Source organism: Scleropages formosus, chromosome 17 (genome assembly GCF_900964775.1).
Source record: "Scleropages formosus chromosome 17, fSclFor1.1, whole genome shotgun sequence".
Classification (NCBI taxonomy): Eukaryota; Metazoa; Chordata; class Actinopteri; order Osteoglossiformes; family Osteoglossidae; genus Scleropages; species Scleropages formosus.
Window position 1 is genome coordinate 1,024,610 of NC_041822.1, and position 24,918 is coordinate 1,049,527.

General features: G+C 40.9%; 1 protein-coding gene across 1 annotated transcript in view; it reads left to right on the forward strand.

Moving 5' to 3' along the window:
* Window positions 1-24,918, forward strand: part of LOC108931015 (vasoactive intestinal polypeptide receptor 1-like) — a 43,453-nt gene extending 18,535 nt beyond the window's left edge. The window contains exons 4-13 of the mRNA XM_018746569.1: window positions 4,039-4,139; window positions 4,993-5,090; window positions 5,318-5,450; window positions 7,443-7,596; window positions 11,466-11,526; window positions 11,661-11,730; window positions 11,862-11,953; window positions 21,330-21,459; window positions 23,531-23,572; window positions 24,581-24,918. Coding sequence (XP_018602085.1) covers window positions 4,039-4,139; window positions 4,993-5,090; window positions 5,318-5,450; window positions 7,443-7,596; window positions 11,466-11,526; window positions 11,661-11,730; window positions 11,862-11,953; window positions 21,330-21,459; window positions 23,531-23,572; window positions 24,581-24,763 — 1,064 coding nt within the window. The 3' untranslated portion in view covers window positions 24,764-24,918. The remainder of the gene's footprint in view (window positions 1-4,038; window positions 4,140-4,992; window positions 5,091-5,317; window positions 5,451-7,442; window positions 7,597-11,465; window positions 11,527-11,660; window positions 11,731-11,861; window positions 11,954-21,329; window positions 21,460-23,530; window positions 23,573-24,580) is intronic.

The window sequence follows — 24,918 nt, forward strand, 5'->3', positions numbered from 1 at the left end:
AAAAGTCTGAAATGACAAACCCAAGTTTTTTCAAAAGAATTCATGTCTATAGAATATACACGTTACATGTTTTACCAGTTTGCTCTATCATTTCTCAAAATCAATGCCATCTGCCAGTGTAGTTTACCAGTATTAGCTGACCAGATATAGTATAGAAAAAAGTTTGTATTTTTTCTCTGTACAGTTAATTGGAGGATATGAAAGTATGGTGTTTAATATGGTCATGTAACAAGTCTCTGCTGTTTACTTCTCTGCCTAGGTGTGGGCCTTATGTCAAAAGTGCCATTATCTGCCTGAAATACTTCCTGCCCTCTTCTTGAACGCAGTGATCATATATTGTCATGGCAACTGAATTCTGTGCACTGAGCATTGTGTAGAACATTACACCATGCCTTTCTGATCCATCCAATAGTCTCGGCCTTCAGTGGCGATGTGTCCTTCACACACACACACACACACACACACACAGAGTGGCTGAAGCCACTTGTCCCGAGCGGTGTTGTGTTGAGCCGGAGCCTAACCCGGCAACACAGGGCATAAGGCTGTAGGGGGAGGGGACACACCCAGGATGGGATGTGTCCTTTAGCTAAAGGTAACTGTCACTGCCACAAAACCTGCTGTTTGTGTCCTTTCTTGACCTTCTGTGTCTTTATGAAGATTGCCTGCACTCTCATTCACTATGGATGTAAAACTAAACATTCCAGATCAATTTCTGAGCTGTCTTTGTATTCTTAGAGTGGATATGACAAAAGAATTTCTGATTAGGCAAAACAGTTATCCATATTTTAGGGTATATATAGTTGAGTCAGTGCTGTGTGGGGAAAATATCAAAGCAACAGCATAATGCAGAAGGTTTTCCCAATATAGTAACTTCTGTCAATGGAATAAACTAGTTGGAGGAAAGAATTATAAATGAGAAAGGAAAAAAGTAAGAGGAGGGTGGAAACAATGGGGGGTGGGAAGTTTCTCAGCTATCTGTAATAGTCGTCAAAAGTGAGAACTGAGCTATTTTTAACTATTTTCTCTTGTTAAAAATGACATTATTCTCTTTTTTACAATGAATTGTTTTGATCATATTCATGATATTCAGGCAGAAATTAAATCCAGTGATGTGTTACTATCCGTGCAACTCATGTAAATGTAGAAGACTCCCGGGAATTCCTAAGAACTTTCCTGGCATTTCACATCTTGTGATATTATGTAATCCATGTCTATAAATAGCTCAATAGAAGTGTTATGGCAGGCAGTAGACAAAAGACTGACAGACTTCAACCTGCCGTGTTAGGCTGAGCTCCAGGAGTCAGTGTTTGTTTATTATTAGTATGAACCACTACTGAGGAGCAGAGGACTGAGCAGTGCTCTGAAATGGAAGGATTGAGTCACCTTTCCCTTTCCTTAGAACACATGGTGGGTTGAGATGAGTTATGGGGTTGGAAATGTAACAGTGATACAAGTGATGGAAGCAAAGCAGGAAGTATGCAAGGTCTTGAGGTAGTATAGCGTATGGTTCTTTGTTCTGAGTTGTTTGTCAGTGTGGTTCTAAGTTGTTATTTGTCATTATGTTGTCAATACCCACGCAAAGCAAAGGAAAACTCTCGTGACAGACATCTCACTAAATCATCCTCACCTTGGGAAACTGACTAGGAACTTGCTGGGGCCCTGTAGCCCTCAGTCCATAGTCTGATCCTGGACACTCCTGACACTACAGTGTTAAGGGTTCAAGAATGACACCCACACTGTTTCCAAAGTTTTCAGTTCAGTTTCTTAATTTGTTTCCTAAAGGTTCTGTCATGGGTTTTTCACTTGAGTGATTTGCCACGTAAACATCTTTAAAACATCTTTGGCTCCTGGATAGTTGATTACAGAATGGAACAAATTTTTTCAATTCTTAGTTATGTCAATTCTTGCACTGATTATGATTACTTAAACTGTACTGATTACAAAAAAAAGCACTAGTTGGTCAACAGTGTCAGTTTAGTCCTCTACAGCCATTGGACAATTCTAGAACATTTAATTTATTCATTTAGCTGATGCTTTTCTCTAAAGTAACCTATACTGTTAATCCACCTATAGTTATTTACTCATTTGTACAGCTGGATTATATTACTGGAGCAATTTAGGGTGAGTCCTTTGCTCAAGGGTACAGCAACCGGAGGGTGAGACTCAAACCTGTGATTTTGGAGACCGAAGACAGCAGCTCTAACCTCTGTGCTACCACCTGTCATGTTAGAAAGTATCAGAACATTCTAGAAAAATATCAGCCTCTTCTAGAAAGCATCAGCTCCTAAAGGGTACTGGAATACTGGAATATTCAGTACCTGGAACCTGCTTCCAAAATTTGCCAGTTTCAAGAATGTGGAATATTTTTCTAAAAACTGATGTTGTACAAATTACCTCAAAAAGTATGCTTAATCTAACAAAACTGAATGGAAAATGCAAAAAATGACATAATAACATTGTTACACTGTGTTACACAGCAAAAAAACATGACATCCTGAGGAACTAGGTACTCAGACCTATAGACCAGAGAAGTGTCAAGAATGAGCCAAAAAGGTGTTCAGTGGGTGATATGAATGATTTTCACCCTTATTTTCATGAGGGGATGCAAAGTTATCAGTGTATTCTCAGTCTGTGTATGCCCGTGTGTTGCTTGTGTATAAGTCTGGCATCTTGCAAGATGTCAGACAGAACAGAAATGTGGAGATCGTAGTCTGAAGTCTCATAGTCCGCAGAGCAAGGGTTGTGATATGAAGAGATGGGATTTGAACACGAAGGTTGTAGCCCGTGGAGTCGTGGTCCGAAGAGCTGTAATTCAAATGTGGAGATTGTAGTCCGAAGGGTGATTGACAAGGAGTGCCGATCAATGCTGAGCGTGAGGAAAGGTAATGTTTGTCAATGAGATTCCACAGCCACTGAGGTTAGGTGGTCTTCTTTTAAAGAGTGTTTTAATAAGGTGCAGGTGTTTGTCATGTATGTGGAATTAGCTCTGATGACCTTATTCTGTGGTCCTCTGGTGTAATCTCCCTCAGGTCATGACAGTTTGGGTTGGTGTGGAGATTAAATCTTTCCTTTAGTGTGATGAGTCATAGTCATTTGTCGTACAGACTTCTTCAAAACTGTACATATCTGCAGTGATCTGTTGCAGTGATGATTTCCCCAAGCCAGCAATGGCAATCTAGTTTTCTTCCCTGAGGATAAGACATTTAAAGAGGGGACAGAGACATTTACGGCATTCTATGTTTTGCTCCTCAAGCACTGGATTTGGTCAAAACACAAGAGTTATTGACCCATCCAATTTTTAATTAGACTTTAAGGCATGTTAACTATGAATTATTGACTTGGGAAGGGCATTGAGAAGATCTGATTATATTAACAGAAAAAAATTGGGAACTGATGATTTTTAAGGTCATCTTTAGTTTTCCAAATGATTTGTATCAATATTTCTTTTATTATCATTGTTTTTGTTGTTGTTGTTGTTGTTACTGATTGTGTACTTCCCATGACTAGTGTTTGTTATTCCTTTTTTAACACTCAAGGGATCACAGATTGTTCACAATAATCCACAATAAGATTACTTTTTTATATACACTGTAATGTCTGCACAGAAGGCCAGTGCCTCAAGGGAACTTTCATGTGTTTACATATACCTTACATTGCATTGGTTAATTTTCCCAGTGTTTAGTTACTTTAATTACAGAAGTTGCATTGTATTACTTTTCTCTGTATATCTTTATATTTGTCGAGTTTAGAGTATTATATTTACACAACAAGTAATTTACAGTTATTTGCACAGCAGGATATTCTAACAGGTAATGAAAAAGTGATGAAGTAATGTAGGTAAGTTCCAGGATCATACATACTATAGAAGGAGTAGAATTTGAATTGGGAAGCATAAAACTGAAAGGTGGCAACCCTAATAAGTGTATGTTCTCCTAAGAGCAATAAAAATGCCATTTCTACTATGACATTGTCTCTCCCTATTGTTCACTGTTTAGCATTTGTATTGCTGTAAAATTATAACTGTAAACTTGTCTTCAGGGTATATCTTCAGGAATTGCACAAAAAACGGGTGGACAGAGCTCCAGCCAACTTATCAAGAGGCCTGTGACATCAGAGAGGACATGGAACCAGAATCACAGGTTAGCCTGCTGACCTGCACTTTTTTCATATTTGCCATGCTTCATAGATGTACTGCAATAGCTTTGCTTCATGGAAACCCTGTATGACCAGTGAAGTAGCTACAAATGACTGACAGGCTGGGGCACTTTGTGTTATATACTGACTCAATACAATCCAAAGTGACCTGATCAAAGGAAGCATATTATGAGCAGAAGATGCCCTGGATCTTGGGCCATTGTTTAATTTAACAAGTTTCATGTATCCCACAATGAAAATTTCAGCAAGCGAACACAACTTCCCCAACATCATCTGAATTGGACAGAAGATGGTGGAAACCACTATTCGATTTAGGCAAAGAGGATTTTTTTTTTTTTCCCCCGAAAGAAGAAGAAAGGCCATGCAATGGCTTTGGATTACATCAACTGCTAAAAAGCTACTTTAATCATAATTGTAGTAAAAAGTGAGTCAGGCTGTTGTTCATGGTGCTGAAGTCCCTATTAATAGTGCTGTTGTCAAAGTGACAGCAAGTTTTGTACAGCAGGGTTCCTTGTGAGCCTATGCCCTTAACCACTATTCTGCTTTCACTCCTATACAACCTGGTTGTTCTCCCTGTGTTCATGTGGGTTCCCTGCGAGTGCCAATTCAAAGACGTGTTTCAGGTGAATTGGCTACTTTAAATTGCCTTTAGTGTGTGTATGTGTTTATCAATGTCTGTGTGTGACACTCTACACTGCCTTGGCATCACATCCAGAGTATAACACCCTTTGCTTCTGGGATAAACTCTAAACCTTAGCAACCTTGCAGTTATTCATATTGGGTGAAAAGATTATATATAAATGACAGAGAAAGGAAAAATCTTTTCTTTCATTTCAGACAACATACTTCTCAACTTTCAGACAGGTCTACACAGCTGGTTATGCCACATCACTGATCTCTTTGATCACTGCAATATTTATATTTACTGTTTTCAGGTAAGCACACATATTTTGACTACATATTACACTTTATCTTCTTTTAACTGTGTATCTTCTCTTTTCCCAGTATTCAGTTCTTTCACTTTTAAATTGGACACAGCATGTTGCATCACCCGTTGATATCATCCTTTCAGGGTTGACTCCCTGGATTTGACAGTGAGCATGTGTGTGTACTGCCTATAATTTTTCCCGCACTGAGGTGACCATGCAAAATCCCTCCACAGGAAGTTTCACTGTACCAGGAACTACATTCACATCAATTTGTTTGCCTCCTTCATCCTGCGAGCCAGTGCTGTATTTATCAAGGACGGAGTGCTGTTTGCGGATGAGACCCTGGACCACTGCTTCATGTCCACAGTGGGTGCAGCTGTGTGTTCCTCTGCTTTACTTTAGTTAGCAGATTCAGTGTGTAGTTTACAGAATGCATTATACCACTGAAAGCCTCTGTCAGACAGATCATGAAATGTAGTTCCACAAATAAGTATTTTGGTACTTACAAGTATAATACCACTGTAATTTTATGGGTAGAACTGTCACAGTATTGACATTTCCGAGAACCATACAAGTTAGCACTCAGTTTTATCTGTTAATTATTGTTGCTTTGTTGCTTGTTGAACAATTTTGTTAATTTAGTCGTTATACAGCAGCACATTTCAAAAGAAGTGAATATCTTACTCAGGAACAGTATAGTATGGCCCTTCACCCAAACCAGCAATATTCAGTCTTTATTCCCTATGCATCATGCTCCAAACCACCTTTTTTTTTGTAAAAATATAAGACTGATGAACATACCAAAGGAATACAACATACCAGTTAAGAAAAGGTTTAATTTTTTTTTAACAGGGACTGAAGTTCAAACCGTGGGGGGTGTGGTGGCGCAGTGGGTTGGACCGGGTCCTGCTCTTTAGTGGGTCTGGGGTTCGAGTCCCGCTTGGGGTGCCTTGCGGCAGACTGGCGTCCCGTCCTGGGTGTGTCCCCTCCCCCTCCGGCCTTACGCCCTGAGTTGCCGGGTAGGCTCCGGTTCCCCGCGACCCTGTATGGGGCAAGCGGTTCAGAAAATGTGTGTGTGTGTGTGAAGTTCAAACCCACAGAGAGATACACACACACATTTTCGGGGTCGCGGGGAACCGGAGCCTACCCGGCAACAGAGGGCGTAAGGCCGGAGACACCCAGGATGGGACACCAGTCCGTCGCAAGGCACCCCAAGCAGGACTCGAACCTCAGACCCACCGGAAAGCAGGACTGTGGTCCAACCCACCGCACCACAGAGAGATACAAAATGTTTATTGGATCTTAAGTCCAGTCCCTGAACCACTTGGCCTTCTGATAGAACCAGCAGAATCTATATATAATTCAGGATTTGTAAAAAGGTACTTTTAGTGTTAAGGCCTTTTGTACAGTTCAGTATAGCCATTGAGCAATTAAGGACATTATAGCATTCCCCAGCGGTATAGCTTGAACCAAAAACCTTCAGGTTACAAGTTACCATATCACGTACTATGTTATTAGCTGCTCACCAGCTTCAGCTTGGAGAGTATATAATTGTGTCTGGCCTCATTTTTGTACGCTGGGGCAAGGAGCAGCAGGGAGAATAGTGGTTAGGGCTATCACCTTGAATTCCTTGATCAAAGCACTTACCTGAAAATGCTACAATAATAATGTCATGATGTATAATTGGGTAAGTCACTGGTAAGGTAGCTTACTGTGGAAACCTAACTTTGAAGTACAAAAATTTTAGCTAAACTGATAACAATGATTCATAGTACATTTGTTGTTGTGCAACTCAGTCATTCAGTTATTCTGTCCTTAAACCTGGAGTGGACATGTTATATAAAATCCATGTTTTAGACAAACGGAAATTCTAGAGATCTTGACTCCATTATGCACCTTTGATCAATCACTATTTAATAGAGGAATATGTGAATTCCATTAATGCTGCCTTTAGAAACAATTACCTGGATTTAGGACCGAGGAGACTCAAGGTTATGAGTTATAGGACACTGAAATCACTGTACTGATTCTCATTTTTACAGAAGCAATTATGAATAAGCATCTTTCTCAGTGCAACCACAGCAGTTCTGCTCGTATGATACTGGGTGGTAGGTAGCTCCTGGTTTAAATCCCACTCCTGCTTTATTAACCTAGCTCAGGGTAGCACAGGGTACACTGAACTGGTATTGTAAGAAGATTGTGGTGTATAAATGGTGTATAAGATTATTTAAAATTGTGCACAAAGGTGTCACCTTAATGTAAGTCAGTAGCAACTTGAAGTGGATTACTGCTAATCCTTCTGAACATAAATGTGTTGTATTTAGCCTGTATTTCCTTAACTTTTCTCTCATCCCACAGTCTTCGTGTAAGTGCGCTGTGGCATTCTTCCAGTTCAGCATACTGGCCAATTATTTTTGGTTGCTGGTGGAAGGGATGTACCTGCAGACTCTGCTGGCCCTTACCTTCATCTCACAAAAGAAGTACTTCTGGTGGTACATCTTGATTGGATGGGGTCAGTGTTCATCATAACAATCCTAAATTGTTTTATTTTCTGGTAATGGTGATTGATTTGCATGATGCTCTAGTTTGTAAAAGAGTTTTTTCAGTTGGTTACACGCTGTGACTGTTACAATGCACGTAGTTTCATTTTATTCGATGGCTGGCTGACACCAGAAATAACGGGAAAGGTGAAATGCTATTCAGAGAAATCATCAGTGAAGAGCTGGGACTGAGTAAAAACCATTGCATACCTTGTGGATCTTGAAGACTGAGTTTTGCATACCTGCTTTACATGCTGAACCCATGAACTGCATTGACAGGGCAGACTGCCCCTTTTACAGTATGGTTCCCATCTTTTCTAAGCTGATTTACCACTGTTTTTATAAATACTTTCAGAAAAAAATGTATGCTGGGGTTCCGTTTAGAAGTGGGCATTAAGTGGGCAAGCATCCTCTGGATTGTATATCAAATATTGAAATTGCTATTAGTGTGGTACAACAACAAAGTACAGGGAAAACATAAAATACAACACAGTCCAAAGGCTATATTTTATGTGTTCGTACTATGTGTGAGACTCTTAATAAATGAGATGAGGGTCTTTTCGAAGTAGGAAGTCAATGCTGGCCACACGTGGACCTACTGTTTTCTGTCTGCTTTTCACCTCAAAGGCATGCAGAGATGATTCCCATTTCACTGCCTGCAGGAGCTCCCAGGGTTGAGCAGACTGTCAAAAAATAGCACGCTGGCAACATCTGACAACGGCTCCTTAGAGCACATAAACACTGACATTTACATTTACATTTATACAGCAAGCACATTTACTTTATACTCAACTTCCTGCTGCACCGCTTTGTTTATATATGCAGCTGAGATCAGATTGCATTTGAATATATACACACATGGTTTCATAACTGCTTTTTACATCCAATTTACATTCATTTATTTAACACTTTTCAATAAAGTTACATACAGCTCAGAGTAAACAAAAGTGCATTTCACATCAGACAGAGTTTTAGATAAAGATGCTTGATTTTCAAAGCATTGTGTGTTTCATTCCACTATTTTTCCATTCACACATTGCACCAGTAGTCTATACAACTGAATGAGACAGGAAATACAAAGGTGATCATGACAGATAGTGTGTTGCTAATTTTTGTATCTCTTAGGAAGTCAGGAGACAAGTCATGCATTTTGGCAGCCTTTTTAAATTTTGAAAGTGATTCAGTTCTGAGGGATAGAGGGAGCTCATTCTGCCACACTTGGACTAAAACTGAGAAACTGTACGCTTTTGATTTTAGATCCCTTATGACTAGGATTAGAAAGTAGCCAGAGATAGAAGATCGTAGAGCTCTTGTTGGAGGGTAGGGAATGATCAGGTCGGTATCAGGTGTTACCATCTTATACACTTTCGCCACCTCCTTATACAACCATAATGGTATTATGAATGTGCATTTTTGCTAAAGAAACCTTTCCAGATTATCAAAAGAAAGTTTCTAATCCAGTGGTCTGAACAAGCAGTAATGGACCCCAAGGGAAATGCAAAATCCCACAACAGTGTACAGGGAGTCCCCGAATTACCAATGAGTTCCATGTCCTCATTCTTTCTTTGTCAGATTTTGACATAAGCTGGAACAGATAGGTATGGTGGGTATCTAACGTCAGTTAATGAGTTAGTCAGTTAGTAGTTGTGTTTGTTGTAGTATATCGTGTACCTTACTATGGATAAAAACATTAAAAAAACACTTCTGGATACACTAATACATCTTTAATATAACAATACAGTGATAATAATACAATGTAATGATGTACTACTAATCATACAGACAAAAACACACACATTGTCAGAAACCGCTTGTACCAAGCGGGGTCGCGGCCAACCGGAGCCTAACCTGACAACACAGGGCACAAAGCTGAAGGGGACACACCCAGGACAGAATGCCAGTCTGTCTCAAGGCACCCCAAGCAGGACTGGAACCCCAGACCCACCAGAGAGCAGGCACTGGCCAAACCTGCTGCGCCACCGTACCCCCCATACTACCACTATTGATAGTAATACTAATAGCGATTTTTTATTATTGCCCCCACGACCCTAGAAGGACAAGTGGGCAAGAAAATGGATGGATGATAATACATGTAACTTAAGTACAGTATTTATAGTAGAGAGAAATAGAAAAAGAATAAATGTTACTACTGTCATAATGAACAGATGACACAAAGGAGGCTGGATCCCAGTACAGAATCGTTTATTCAGAATCAAAGCACTAAACACATTCTCGTGGTCTGGGACAGGTGAAATGTTGGTCGATTGGCGAACTAAACAGAGACGAAGATCTGAAATTGCGCTTGAGGGACAAGGCGAGATGCCGTTATCAAAGAGATGTGGAAGGGGACTGGGAATGATAAGGGACAGGACTTGGAAGAACAAAGCAAGGTAGTTTGAGAAAGCAGAGGGGGGTTTGTCTGGAGTGAGATTCCGCAACTGGAAAGAAGTATCTTTTGTTGCCGCCGAGTACTCTTTCAGAGAGGGTGCATGTGCACGTGCAAAACATTAAAACAACTTTTCCAGTGTTTATTGGCATTTCACCTTTCGCTTTATTTCCACTTTAGTTTCAATCGTGATCGTTTCCCTTTTCCATGAGGCATCACCCTCACTTGCATCACATGTACGCTTCGGTGCCATGGTTAGGAGGGTAAAAACAAAAAAAAATTAAAGCCAAAAACAGTAACGCAGACGAGCCACTGTTAACAGGAAAAGACGGAAGTCTTTGTCTTACCTTGGACTCAGGCGCCCCCCCACGAACTGCTGTAGACGCGCAATGTTTTGCTGCGGGTCGTAAAGCAGCTCCTCTTTGTTATTACAAATCATTATATGTAAGTCGACTTTTGACAATAATAGGCTTAATTATTAAGTTTTTTTTTCCCCATTGTTACTTAAGGGTGACAAAATAATTTACTTCCAGCCCGTAAGGGGGTTTGTAACTATGGGTTGTACGTAAATCAGACGTGCATAATCTGAGAACTCCCTGTAGACAGGTGAGGAGTCGTAGTAAATCAGCAAGTCAAGGACGAGGAGCAGGAACGAGGGAGATCGATAACAAGAAGCGCGAGTGAGTAGCAGGTCTCAGCAAGGTTCCGCAAATGTGCGTGTTCTGCGCTTCCCTTTGTCACGGTGTTTCCCCGGAGCGGGTGTGCAGGACCCAAGTGCGGAGCACAGGAAGGTTGTTCAATAGGCAATCCAGAAGATATGGTCAAGGAGACAAACAAGAGAAACCGATGTGCGAACGTAGTCCGGAAGGGGGAATCTGAGAAACGTAATCCAGAAGACATGCAAGAAGTTGCGGCAAACCAGGAAGCCGCGCGAGTGAGTACCGAGGCTGAAAAAGGTTCCGCAGCTTCCTCTGGGCTGGGCTGCCCTTTTATGTGCCCGGACCCTGAACAGCTGCCGGTGTTGCTTGTTACCGAGCTGGCGGGCGTGACATCCTTATGTTCGTCCCCAGATGTGTTGCAGGTGCGTCTCATTGCGCTGAGGTGGAGGGCGTGACATATACAATAAATTGCAGGGGATTTAGACTTGCAAAAAAAATTTCTAAACTATATTTGTCAGTCACCCTTGCATTGATACATTCAGTGTGCACAATATGAATATGTGTATCTTGTATAAAACCTTAAGAAAGAAATGTGATTATTTTATAGGTGCTCTAGAAGAAAAAATTATGTTCTCTAATTTTCTGTGCTAACTTGAACAAACTGTTCAGTGAGTGAGTATTTAAATATTATACTGCTGTACAAGTTTTGTGAATATAACTGTATCTGAGGACTCGTGTTTTTAAACATATCTGGACATAGTACATACCAGTGTCAGTTTTTTCCTATTTCTTTTAGGTGTCCCATCAGCAGTACTCACTGTGTGGGTACTAACTCGGAGTTTTTATGACAACAGAGTGTATGTATGATTCCTTAGTATTGCCGTCTTGCAACAATTAACAGATTTTTTTTCCTTCACTGTAGTTATCACATGACTTAGAAAATTATAACAGTTCAGGCTCAATTCTCTTTTGCTGCTGTTTGTAATTTTAGGTGTTGGGATGATACTGATAATGTGATCATCTGGTGGATCATCAAGGGTCCAATAACAGCATCAGTACTTGTAAGGGAGACATTTATTTAACCTTTTCTTAGCTGATACCATTGTCCGAGGCAACTTTCAACAACACTGATCACGTTCACAAGCACTAAACACTGTAATGACTTCACAATAAATTTTTTTCTGCCCTAAAGTTGAACTTCATCATCTTCATCAACATAATCCGAATCCTGGTGCAGAAGCTGAGGTCCCCCGCAGTGGGTGGGAGCGACACAAGCAATTTCATGTGAGTCCATTTACAAAACCAGTGTATGATTGTGTCCAAAAGCTTATGTGGACTCATCGACTCCATTAAATGTTTTAATTCAGTGTCATACATATTTGTGTAAGCCTTCCCAACAGGTTCCTGGAAGAGTAAACTATAAAGTAAATTAAAGAATACTGTAATGGCCCGCATTACTGTTTTAGGAGGGAAACCTGTGTAATGTAAATAGTTGCATTGTAGGGAATAATGTTAAATGTGGGTGTGCAACCACTGGGGGCACTTATGGGGAAAATGATGGGGTGACTGTGCCTACCAGTGTATAGAGAAAGAGTCTGGGGGTGCTAAGCAGGCTGGGAAGGCTGGCTGTAAGTGTAGGTCCTGGAGGAAATGGGGTCCTCAGACCGATAGCATTGTTTCCCTGGTGCTGGTGTTCAAAAATAAATCGTTCGGGATGAATGTTGCAGTAGGGGGGCGCAGTGGGTTGGACCACAGTCCTGCTCTCCGGTGGGTCTGGGGTTTGAGTCCTGCTTAGGGTGCCTTGCGATAGACTAGTGTCCTGTCCTGGGTGTGTCCCCTCCCCCTCCGGCCTTACGCCCTGTGTTACTGGGTTGGCTCCGGTTCCCCGTGACCCCGTATGGGACAAGCGGTTCTGAAAGTGTGTGTGTGTGTGTGTGTGTGTGTGTGTGTGTGTGTGAATGTTGCCTCTGTGCCCTTCCTTGCCCCATCCAAACCCACAGTGCTGTGTGCCACAATACTTTAAAGATCTCAGAACTAAATGAGGTGCATTAAGTAATAAGTGAAAAAATAAACAAAGAAGTGAAGAATAATGTCAGAAAAAAATAGAAGAAAGGAAACCAGACTAATTAAGGCCAGTAGAGAAGGAAAAAACCTTAGGGAGTCCAAGGCCAGCTGGCAACCTACCTCACCATGGTATACTAACACTGTACAGTTATACAAAAAAAAGGATGGCACTTAATTGTGTATTACAGTGTGCTAACTGAAGTGGCATCTCTACCACTGGCTTGTAAACTATTCCAGAGTTTTGGGATCCTTTGTCTGAACGCTATGTAAAAGTTCATCCATCCATCCATCCATTCATCCATCCATCCATCTTCTATCCCACTTGTCCTAGTAAGTTGATTTACTTAATCTATGGATTTCAAGAAAGACCTAGCCTGTGATCACAAGTTGCACTGTGGACAGTGTGGACTTACAACTTCTGATAAACTGACAAACTCTTGAAAACCTTGTATATAAACATTTAGATTTATCCTATATATTACTTCATTTGGGGGGCGTGGTGGCACAGTTGGTTGGACCGGGTGTCCTGCTCTCTGGTGGGTCTGGGGTGCAAGTCCCGCTTGGGGTATCTTGTGATGGACTGGCGTCCCGTCCTGGGTGTGTCCCCTCCCCCTCCAGCCCTTTGCCCTTTGTTGCCGGGTTAGGCTCCGGCTCCCCACGACCCCGTATGGGACAAGCGGCTTAGACAGTGTGTGTGTGTGTGTGTGTGTGTGTGTGTGTGTGTGTGTGTGTGTGTGTGTGTGTGTGTGTGTGTGTGTATTACTTCATTGGGAGCCAATGCAGGAACATGAGAACTTGTGTAATACAATCATGCTTTCTGGTTCATGCTTATAATTATTGCTGCAGCATTCTGAATTGCTTTAATGTGGCAGGAGTGTTGCCTGCCGCAAGGCACCCCAAGCAGAACTCGAACCCCAGACCACTACAGAGCAAGCTCCAGCCAAAGCCACTATACCACTATGTCCCTCTTCAAATCTATATACACAAATCTGAAACAGAAAAAGAAAACTTTGTTTTGAAATATTCCTGAATTGCCTCATAAGACCATTTTTAAATGAAATAGCTCTTTTGAAAACAAAGTTTCTCAGAACAAAAAGGTATCTTAATGGTTTTATAATACAATGTCACTGCTTGCACTGAGAATCGTTTAACTAAGATGAGAAGAATCCTCTGTTGGATAGTAGCTAATTGTATAGATTTGTAATCAGAGTCCCCACTATAGCTGTAATATATATACACACACACACACACACTTTGTGAACCGCTTGTCCCATACGGGGTCGCGGGGAACTGGAGCCTACCCGGCAACACAGGGCATAAGGCCAGAGGGGGAGGGGACACACCCAGGATAGGACGCCAGTCCGTCGCAAGGCACCCCAAGCAGGACTCGAACCCCAGACCAGCTGGAGAGCAGGACCTGGTCCAACCCACTGTGTCACTGCGCCCCCTGTATAGCTGTAATATCTAGGGGTAAAATACTTACCTTGACTTGCTCCATTAAAGGTCCAGCACTATAAAAGGGCAATGCACTGTGAGCTGCTTTGAATAAGAGTTTCAGGTAAGCAAAGAATTTATAGCAATATTGAGCTGCAGGCATTACTGTAATCATGGGTTGATAGCACTGCATGCAACTAAAAAGTTAATCCCTTTTAATATTTAATATGGACAGAGTTTCAGCGGTTTTAAGTGAGAGGGGGAGCTTGTTCCACTACAATAGAGCAAGAACTGAGAACCTTTGTGCTTTACCTTTCGTGGGCAGGACCACCAAGTGGGCAGATGTGGAAGAGCGTTGTGGTTTGGTTGGGGTGTAGCACTTGATAGCTGAGAGCAGTTTTATTGATGCATTTGTAAGCTATAACCAGAGTCTTAAATTTAATCTGGGCAGCTATAGGAAGTCAGCGCAGAGAAACAAATAGAGGAGATACATGGGAGCGCTTCGGCAAGTCAAACAAAACCGGGCAACAGTATTCTATATCAGCTGTAGAGGTTTGATGGCAGTAGCTGGGAGTCCAGACAGGAGAGATTTGCAGTAGAGATCATGACAGGAAGACAGACCAGTTGGGAGGTGTAGGATCTCTGTTTTGTATCATCAGCATAGCAGTGGTTTTTCAATCCATGGAGGCAATGACAGGGCCGACGGAGGAGGTGTAGATCGAGAAGAGCAGAGGATCCAGTACTGAGTCCTGCGGGACCTAACGATTTCATTTATGTTTTAATTCAATTTGTTTTAATTTATGTTTCTTAGCTGATTTAATTTATGTTTCCTAGCTCTCTGGAAGTAAGTGAAGCTAAATGGAGACTGTTCAGGTTTTGAGAGTCCACAGCTGGTAGGAAATACAAAGGTGGGTAGCTTCTAGTTGACAGGGTTGTAAGAACACTGTTAGGGCCATTAGTTGGGTACTGTTTGAAATCTAGATGCAAAAATCTCTGAATAATATACAGTAGATATCAGATGCTATATAAGCAATGACAACTAATACAGGCAGTCCCCGAATTACGAACGAGTTCCGTGTCCTCTGTCTTTAAGCCGGATTTTGACATAAGTCGAAACAGTTAGATATGGTGGGTATCTAACGCCAGTTTGTCAAATGTTTGTCTTAGTATATCATATATCGTGTACCTTTCTATGCATAAAAAAAACTTTAAAGAAACACTTCTGGATATGTTAAAACATCTTTAATATAACAATGCAGTAATAATAATAATAATAATAATAATAATAATAATACAATGTAAGAATGTAATGATAATAGTTATAACAATTATAATAATACAATTTTTTGTATTTGTAATAGAGATAGGCATAGAAAAAGATAAAAAATGCTACTATTGTGATGATGCACAGAGGGCACGGAGGAAGCTAGATGTAAGTGCAGGATTGTTTATTCAAAATCGAAAGATTAGACGTGTTCTCACGATTGGTGACGGGTGAATGGTAGATCGGTTGACTGACGAACTTCACAGAGGCAAGGATCCAAAATCGTGGTCGAGGGACAAGGCATGCAGTCCTTATCAAAGATAGGTGGAACGGGACTGGCGAACGATGAGGGACAGGACTTAGAAGAGCAAAGCAAGGTAGTTTTGAGAAAGCAGGGGGGTTAGATCTCTGGAGTGAGATTCCAAGTGTCTTTTGGAGAGAGAGAGAGAGAGAGAGAGAGAGAGAGAGAGAGAGAGAGAGAGAGAGAGAGAGAGAGAGAGAGAGAGAGAGAGAGAGAGAGAGAGAGAGAGAGAGAGAGAGAGAGAGAGAGAGAGAGAGAGAGAGAGAGAACCAGTGTTTCACCTTTCGCTTTATTATTTCCACTTTAAGGATGGTGCCTTTATAGGGGGGTGTGGTGGTGCAGCAAGTTTGGCCGGGTCCTGCTCTCTGGCGGGTCTGGGGGTCTCACTTGGGGTGCCTTATGATGGACTGGCATCCCGTCCTGGGTGTGTTCTCTACCCTTGTGCCCTGTGTTGTTAGGTTAGGCTCTGGTTTGCTTCAACCCTGCTTGGGACAAGCGGTTTCAGACAGTGTGTGTATGTGATTTCCACTTTAGTTTCAGTCGTGATCGTTTCCCTTTTCTTTGAAGCATCCCGATCACTTGCATCACATTGACGCTTTGGTGCCATGGTTAGGAGGGTAAAAACAAAAAAATTAAACCCAAATACAGTAACACACAAGACACTTAACAGGAAAAGGCAGAAGTCTTTGTCCTACCTCGGTGTCACGCACCCTGCCCACGAGCCGACGAACTGCTGTAGACATGTAATATTTTAATGCACAGCACAAAGTAGTGCCCGTTTGTTATTACAAACCATTGTATGTAACCGAATTTTGAAAATAAGAGGCTTAATTATGAAGTTTTTCTTTGATTGTTACTTAAGGATGACAAAAAATTCTACTTCCATTCAGTAAGGGGGTGGTTCGTAACTACGGGTTCTACGTAAGCCGGACGTTCGTAACTCGGGGACTGCCTGTAATGAAAGTTACACACGCACACGCATACATTGGCTGTAGCCGCTTGTCCGGAGCAGGGTAGCGGCAAGCTGGAGCCTTGCCTGGCAACCCAGGACGGGACGCCAGTCTATTGTAAGGCACCTCAAGCAGTACTCAAACCCCAGACCCACCGGAGAGCAGTACCCATCCAAACCCGCTGGTAATGAAAGTCTATAGAACAAAAATAATAAACAAGCCTATAATGTTTGAGACCTTAGGTTCAACCTGTGAGTTTTGATTTTAATCAGTCATTAACCTTTGACTATAATCAATACAGGAGCTTTCCAGAGAATTTGAGCTTTAACATTTTAAGCCAAACCTGTATGTTCACAAAACATGGTTTAAAAATATATATAATATATATATATTTATAGCCAGTGAACTTAGCCAACGTTAAAGAGTACACAAATTACTATGTACAGAAAAAATGTGTTTTCTCTGCAAATGCAAGGTTAATCTACTATATTTTGTAAGATTTGTTTTTATTTATTCATTTATCTGGCACTTTTTTGCCAAAGCCACTTACAATCTGAGTCCAAATGTTGCAGCTTTAACCACTACACTATCAAATGAACAGTAATGAAGTTATTGCACATTATTGTGCATGATGTACAATCCTACAGTCCATGATGTGCAAACTAGAATTAACTCTTTGATCATAAATAGCACTTTTTTGAGTAAATCTTAGACTAAATAAAACCCCTATTAACAGTAAAACATTCAGCTTTTGTCCCCCAGAATCCTGAAATGGTCTTCCAACTAATAAATTCCACATCATGCAAAGATTTGAAAGCTACGCTTGAGGGCCTAATTTTCTGTGATATATTCTGAGAGAATCTGTTGGAGCAGCTTTCCATGCTGCTGTGTGTCTACGTATTCATATTTTTATGTAAGTTTTTTTTAATGAATAAAGCACATAGCTCTCTTCTCATCCTCAAAACTCCCTCCAGAATCCATGTCCACATCTCTGTAAGATCATAGTAGAGCACTGTTTGTTCCATATACCTGATTAACTACCCACACAAATTGTCCTTGTGACAAATCCTTCCCACCTTGTTAGTTTACTTTCTATATATTTACAAGACAAGCTTTATATAATGTTCCAGTGCTGTATACCTGGCTGAGGTTAAATATGCTGTACACCATGTGCAACAATATAGTCCTCAGGAGTGATGCTTATATGAATCATAATTTTTAGGCATACCATTTTGTACTGTGTGCTATGGAAAAAATATGTGTATTGCAAAATGTAAAAATTCACAAGGGAAAGGTATAGAATTCGGATAGCTCACTTTGAGATAATGTATGCAAGCGATCAGGTGGAGTTCACAAGCATCTTGCATGGCCTGGGTTCAGTTTCTAAGGCCTTGTGAGTTGGTGACATGTCACGGAAATGGCATCTTTCAGAGTTATAGATTAAAGCAGCGCTCTGTGCATCTGATTGTCTGAGAAGCAACCAAGAGCTGACAGGTTAGCAGTTCTACAGCAGAAAATGTGTAGCTGACGGCAGAGCTGAGAGTGAAAGGCTACTGACAGCTCGTAGTTTTTAAGAACATTGCTACTTATGCGAGGCAGAGCACAGTTTGTGTCATTGTATCTTTATTTTGAACACTGAAACATGAAATTTATTTTTATATTTCTTTGAGGGAGAAATGTGTGAAAGTAATGAAGTATTTCTTTCTGAGTGTAGCATGTGTTTTCATAATTTTATTTATTTTATATTTTCATTTTCCGTTTTAAATTTCCATCCATCCATCCAATTTATCATTAACAGCTTATTCTAATGCAGGGTCAAGGCAGAGCAATGACTGTTTTAGAAGGATAAGGAATAAGGCAGACTACGCACTGGATAGGATGCTTGCCCATTGCAGAGCACTGACACATCCATTCACTCACACATACACAAATTATGGGCAATTTGGAGTCATCAGTTTGGCTATGTCGTGGGACGGGGGAGCGGAAACTGCATCACCCAGACTAAAGCCAGACAAGTTTGAAGAGAACATGAAAACTACTCAGATAACGGGATTTGAACCCACATCCTATCACATAGCACAAGTGCTATTCCTTCTGCCCCATTTTAAATATGATGTTTAGTTTTTTCATCCATTACAGTTATATAACCTTATGTTAAATAAGGTCTCTCACGTCATAACTGGCACTGAATAAATTACTACTTATCTGATATTTTACCTTCCAGAATCATTAAGATGCTCTGATGTGTAAAAGCAAGAATTAGCATCACACTGGTTATTAATTATAAGCCCAGTGGTCAAGCTTTGATACTATCGCAGCTAGTAATTGATTATTGCCACACCCACGTTATCGGTGTAATCGGATACACCTGGGGCTCGACATCTTAAAGGGCTGAAACGAACGATGAGGGTCGCGGAACCTTGTTCGCCGATCACGTCCTCACTCCTCGCTCCCACCCTGAACCCTGAACCCTGAACCCTGAACCCTGAACCCTGAACCGCGAACCGCGAACCGCGAACCGCGAACCGCGAACCGCGAACTCGTGTTCTGACCCACTGCCTGTTCTCCCGACTCCGACACTGGATTTCCTGGTTTAGCCCGTTTGCAGTTCGAAGACCCTTGCTTGTACCTGACTTTGATTCCTGTCTAGCGTCTGAATAAACCCCGGTGCATTCTGCTCTTGAGTCCGCCCCTTCCTTCTGGGACGAAAACCATGACAATTATAGAATTATATTAAAAGTTTAGTTGTTTTAATTTTTAAATTGAGAGCAAGGGTATGGTATCAGCTGAAGAACTCATGTTTTCTTTTCTTTCTTATTCAGATAAATCTGTAGGAACTGTGGATAGCTTGCTGTAGTATGAAAAACCCAAAGCCTATTAATCCCAAACTCATTAATACCACAGCAAGTGACTACACATGTTGTACTACAAGAGCCTGAGCTAATATTTAATTTACAATACCAATTTAAGAGGTGTTGCTACAGCTGTAGCCTGCCTGGGTATCATAAAATTAGGCTAAGCTGGCTCAAGCATACATACATTTGGCTTAATTTCTTCTATGTGAATATATTGTGAGCTGACCAATGGTACCACCCTTGCTGGGGTGGGGTTGTACTCCCCTGCCTGAAATTGAATGATGATGACCATCTACAATAGATGCTTATTAAGACAGCATTAGAGACACATCAAAGCAGCTGATCTGAGGATTGTTGGATGGAGTTACATTACATTTACATTTATTCATTTAGCAGACACTTTTCTCCAAAGCGACGTACATCTCAGAGTTTTGGGGAATGTAGGAAGGCTCCTTGAAGCAGTCCAAAATTTGGGCTGTACTGGTAATTTTTTTTTTTTTTTTCAAAAATAAATTTACATTTACAAATGAATTCTCCTCATCTTCTCAGTCTGTACTACACACAGCTCCATAGTGTGATGCTGACACAGCCATTAACAGTGGTGTCTTTTAGGTTTTGCATTCTAAACAAAAATAAAAAAGAATGCTTTTCTTTCAGACCCTTTCTTTTTCTTTTTATGCCATGTATTGCTGGGTTAGGCTCCGGTTTGACGCGACCCCACTCGGGACAAGCGGTTGTAGACATTGTGTGTGTGTGTGTGTGTGTGTATGTGTGTGTGATTTTCTTTGAGACCTCGATTTCAATTAAGTTGTTCAATAAGTTCAAGGTATTCAAGTAACTTAAATTCAGTGCAGATGACTCAATGTGAAGATCTTAGAGTCTACCAGAATCTTTAGTGTTTCCTTTCTTAAAAGGGGTCCTATTGGTGAATTGCTGAAGAAACTGTTGGTCTGTGGGCAGTATTTTTCATTCAGTCAGTGAGCTGTACAACTCTGTCAGTGTTCCAGCTGACCTCTTGATCACTTTGCTGACAGTTGAAAACTGCATGGTTTGGTAGAATTTCCTGCTTTTGGTAGTGGCTGGGTTATGCCATTTTCCATCATTTTTTATAATCTATTAACTGTGCTTCTGTAAAGGTTCAAGGCTTTGCAGTTTTATGTTTTTCAACAATCTGTCCCTAATTACTTAATTTGGAAGTTGAATGTGAAAGTCATTGGTCCACATTATAAAATAATGTATAGGAAATGTTGCTTTGGTCTCAGGCATATTTATTTTAAGTGGTCCAGACACAGCTGAATTGCAGATCAAGAGAGTGAACCTTGTAAGCAAGAATAAACTTGCCTTTATTTCACAGGTATGACAAGGGGCATAGGGAAGTTGTCATTTTCAGGTTTTTATTTTTAATGGAATTCTAAAAATATCTTTAATTTTGGAATTATTGAAAATTATTCATAGTAAAATAATTTGGTCTTGCAACAGAAAAACTGAGGGCTAAATTTTGCTGAAACTGTGGTATATAATTCTTTTTATACTGAGTCCTATGCCTGTTGAATGTTGTATACACCAGTATTTCTACCATCTTATCTTGTATTAACTTCAGTTTGGTTGTTCATAATATGCATATTTCATTACCTTAAAGTGGTTCTTTTTCAAATGTGTAATAATGCAATTAGAGGTTTTGCATGAGAAGAATGGTAACTAATGTTTAATCTGGGAAGTTGGACATGGTGTCTGCAGGGGAGGTCACCCTGAAGCCTTAACACTCCAGCCCCTTCTTTCCTCATTCCCCCAGGAGGCTGGCAAAGTCCACTTTGTTCCTCATACCACTTTTCGGTATGCACTACATAGTGTTCGCATTCCTTCCTGAGAGCATGGGTGAGGCTGCCAGGCTGTACATCGAGCTGGGCCTTGGCTCCTTCCAGGTAAGCCAGTGGTTTGCAGCATTTGCTCCTGAACATAAGACATTTGGCTATATAGATCTTTATCTGAACTCTGGATTAGTCATTGAATTGAATTGAAGACTTTATTGTCATTGTACTGCTGTGCAATGCAACGGAATTATAGTGGAACTCCCTGAGTTCTTTAGACAACAATATAAAACACAGCACTTAAGTATAAAAATAGAAAATTAAACAGTTTAAGCAGATAATACAGTAAATAAATAGATAAATAGATAAATAGATAATACAGTACAATTCAATATAATACAATAAAAATTAAGCAGTGTTCAGCTGTTTCACAGCTCTGAGGAAGAAGCTGTTCTTCATTCTTGTGGGGTGTGAATGAATTGTCCTGTATCTCCTTGCAGAGGGGGGCAGTTTAAGAGGCGGTGTGCAGGGTGAGTAGGGTCCCTGATAATTTTGGAGGCTCTGCTCTGACATCTGGACAGATAAATGTCCTCGATTGCCGGTAGCTGTGTGCCAATGATGTTCTGAGCCGTCCTGATGACCCGTTGCAGAGTCTTCTGTTCTTCTCTTGTGCAACTGGTGTACCATGCTGTAATGCCATACGTCAGTGCACTCTCCACTGTACATCAGTAGAAATTCACAAGAAGATCCTGGGGCAGTCTCGCTCTCCTCAGTCTTTTCAAGAAAAAGGCATTGTTGTGCATCTCCAATGACAGTAGAGGTGTGTGTGGGCCAAGAGAGGTCTTTTGTAATGGCATCCACCACAATCTTCTTTGTTTTCCTGGTGTTAATAATGAGATTGTTGACAGAGCATCAGGCTGTCAGGTTTTGTAACCCGTCCCTGTGTGCAGTCTCATCATTGTTTGTAATCAAATTAATGACTGTTGTATCATCTGTGAACTTCACGATGGTGTTTGATGCGTGGGCAGGTAGACAGTCATGGGTGAAGAGTGCATACAGCAGAGGACTCAACACACAACCCTGTGGAACACCAGTGTTCAGGGTGAGAGTGGAGGATGTGTGCTTTCCTAACATAATGTTCTGGGGACGGTTGGTCAGGAAGTCCAGAGTCCAACTACAGAACGCTGTGTTTAGGCCTAGGTTGTGGAGTTTGGACACCAGTGCATTGGGGATGACCGTGGTAAAGGCCGAACTGAAGTCAATGAAGAGCATTCTGACATATGTGTTCGACCCATTCAGGGACTCCAAGCAGTGTGGAGGACGAGGCTGATTGCATCCTCTGCGGATGATGCTTTTAATACGTGCCAGAATCAGCTTCTCAAAGCACTTTGTGCAATTGGGCGATAGTCATTCAGGCAACTCACATTTTGCTGTTTGAAAATGGACACAATTGTTGTAGTTTTGAGGCAGGTAGGGACAACAGCGCTGGCCAAGGAGAGGTTAAAAATGCTGGTGAAGACGTGTGTCAGTTGGTCGGTGCATGCGCGAAGTACACAGCCTTGGACACCATCAGGACCAGCCGCTTTCCTCACACTGTGCGGAACCTTTCTAACCTTGTTAGTGTCCAGTGTCAGCAGTTGATGTTGATCAGGTGGCAGTGCAGGTGTAACTGTTTCCCTAGTATGTCTTACTCTATTACTTGTCATCAGCCCTTATTCAGTGCTTTGCATTTAAGGGTCTTTATTTAGTACTCTGCTAGATTCAGTTTTTATCCTATGGTACATTCTGCAGGCAAAACTGATTTCAAGTTTTTAAGTGTCACATAAAATTGTTGAAATTAATTATATGGCAAAATAAAAAATTACATTCCTTAATTTGCAAAGGCTGGGAATATGTAAATAATCAGTAATTTATCAATTACCTATTTATCAACTGTAATTAAATGCTTTATTAAAATCCCTTCTAATAACAAAACAATTACATTAAAAAAATCTTAATAACGGTATTGCACTATTTACTGAAATGTTTACTGTTTTTACGGTTACAAAAGGATAACTTTAGCATAGTAGCACTATCAAGCAAAACTGATTAAGCACAAAATAAACAAATGGTTAAATATGGTGCATAACCCAGAAATGTGAAAAATTCGTGACAGTTACATTACTGAGGGTTTCATATGTTTCAGGGCTTTGTGGTGGCTCTGCTGTACTGCTTCCTGAATGGAGAGGTAAGGAGTGATTGATGTATTGCATCAGTGATTCAATGGTGATTCCAATGCTTTTTTCCAAACCAATTTGCTGTGTTAAGTTAATTTTTAATTATTTACCTATTTATACAGCTGGGTAATTTTTACTAGAACACTTCAGGGTAAGAACCTCTCTTAAGGGTACTTCATGAGCAAGTGAGATACAAACTTGGGAGTTCATATAATTTGACTGACATCCTTTAGCAAAAGACATACAGGTGGTCCCCAACTTACGATGGGGTTACGTTCTGCAAAACCCATTGGAAGTCGAAAATATTGTAAGTCGAAAATGCATTTAATACACCTAATACACCTCTGCGTGACAGACTGGGAGATGCGGATCGCTGCTGCTACCCAGCATTGCAAGAGAGTTTCGCTCCACGTATCGCTTGCCTGGGAAATATCAGAATTCAAAATTCGAAGTACAATTTCTACTGAATGTCTGTCAGCTCATCAATGTCTGCCAGCTCATCATCGTAAAGTCAAAAAAATCTTAAGTCGAACCTTCGTAAATTGGGGACCACCTGTGGGTTGAGATGCAGCAAGTATACCTTTTCAAATTAATTATGTTTATGGAGAGAAAGTTAAAGTATTAAATAAGAATTATTTCCTTATAGATGTGGTATACACTGAAACTACAAAAACTACTCTGAATAGTACCATTTCTCCCAAAATTTAGTTAAGTACAAGTAGCACAGTAAATGTAACACATTACTACCAACATCTGGAGAGTTTTGAATTTTTATGAGATAATGTTTAGCTACTTGAGTTTTGGGGTGAAGGTTTAAGTCCTGATTGGGTTGTGGATTTTTATTGAGTTTAGAGGCTAGAAAGGGGAATAAGTTTTTCATTGGGAACACTAAAACAATAATCTTATTTTTTTCAGCAGTGTTTTGGGGTCTGCTAAAGTAGGGAGGGACTGGTTTTGATGCAGGGATGGCTCAGATCCGGGAAAGTAACTGCTGAGGATACACCTTGTCGTTGTCCCAGGTCCAGGCAGAGATGAGGCGAAGGCTGGTGGAGTGGCAGACACAAGGCCGTCTGAGTCTAGTGAAGAGGCGCAAGCCCGTGTTCACGGAAAACACCATCATTTCACAGGTTACAGTCCTGGACAGGCTGTCCCCAAAAGGGCCCCCTGTCTCAAAGGACCCCAGTGCCATCTCTACTGTCTGAGATATGGCCAGTATCACTAAGAGCTATGAGAACATTCTCAGAAGGACAATCTACACAGCTACCAGGGTGTGGTAATCCAATGCAGTCTAAAACATTCAGGAGCCATAATTCCACAGTTCAGAGTCATACAGCGCAAGAATTCATGTTTGTAAATG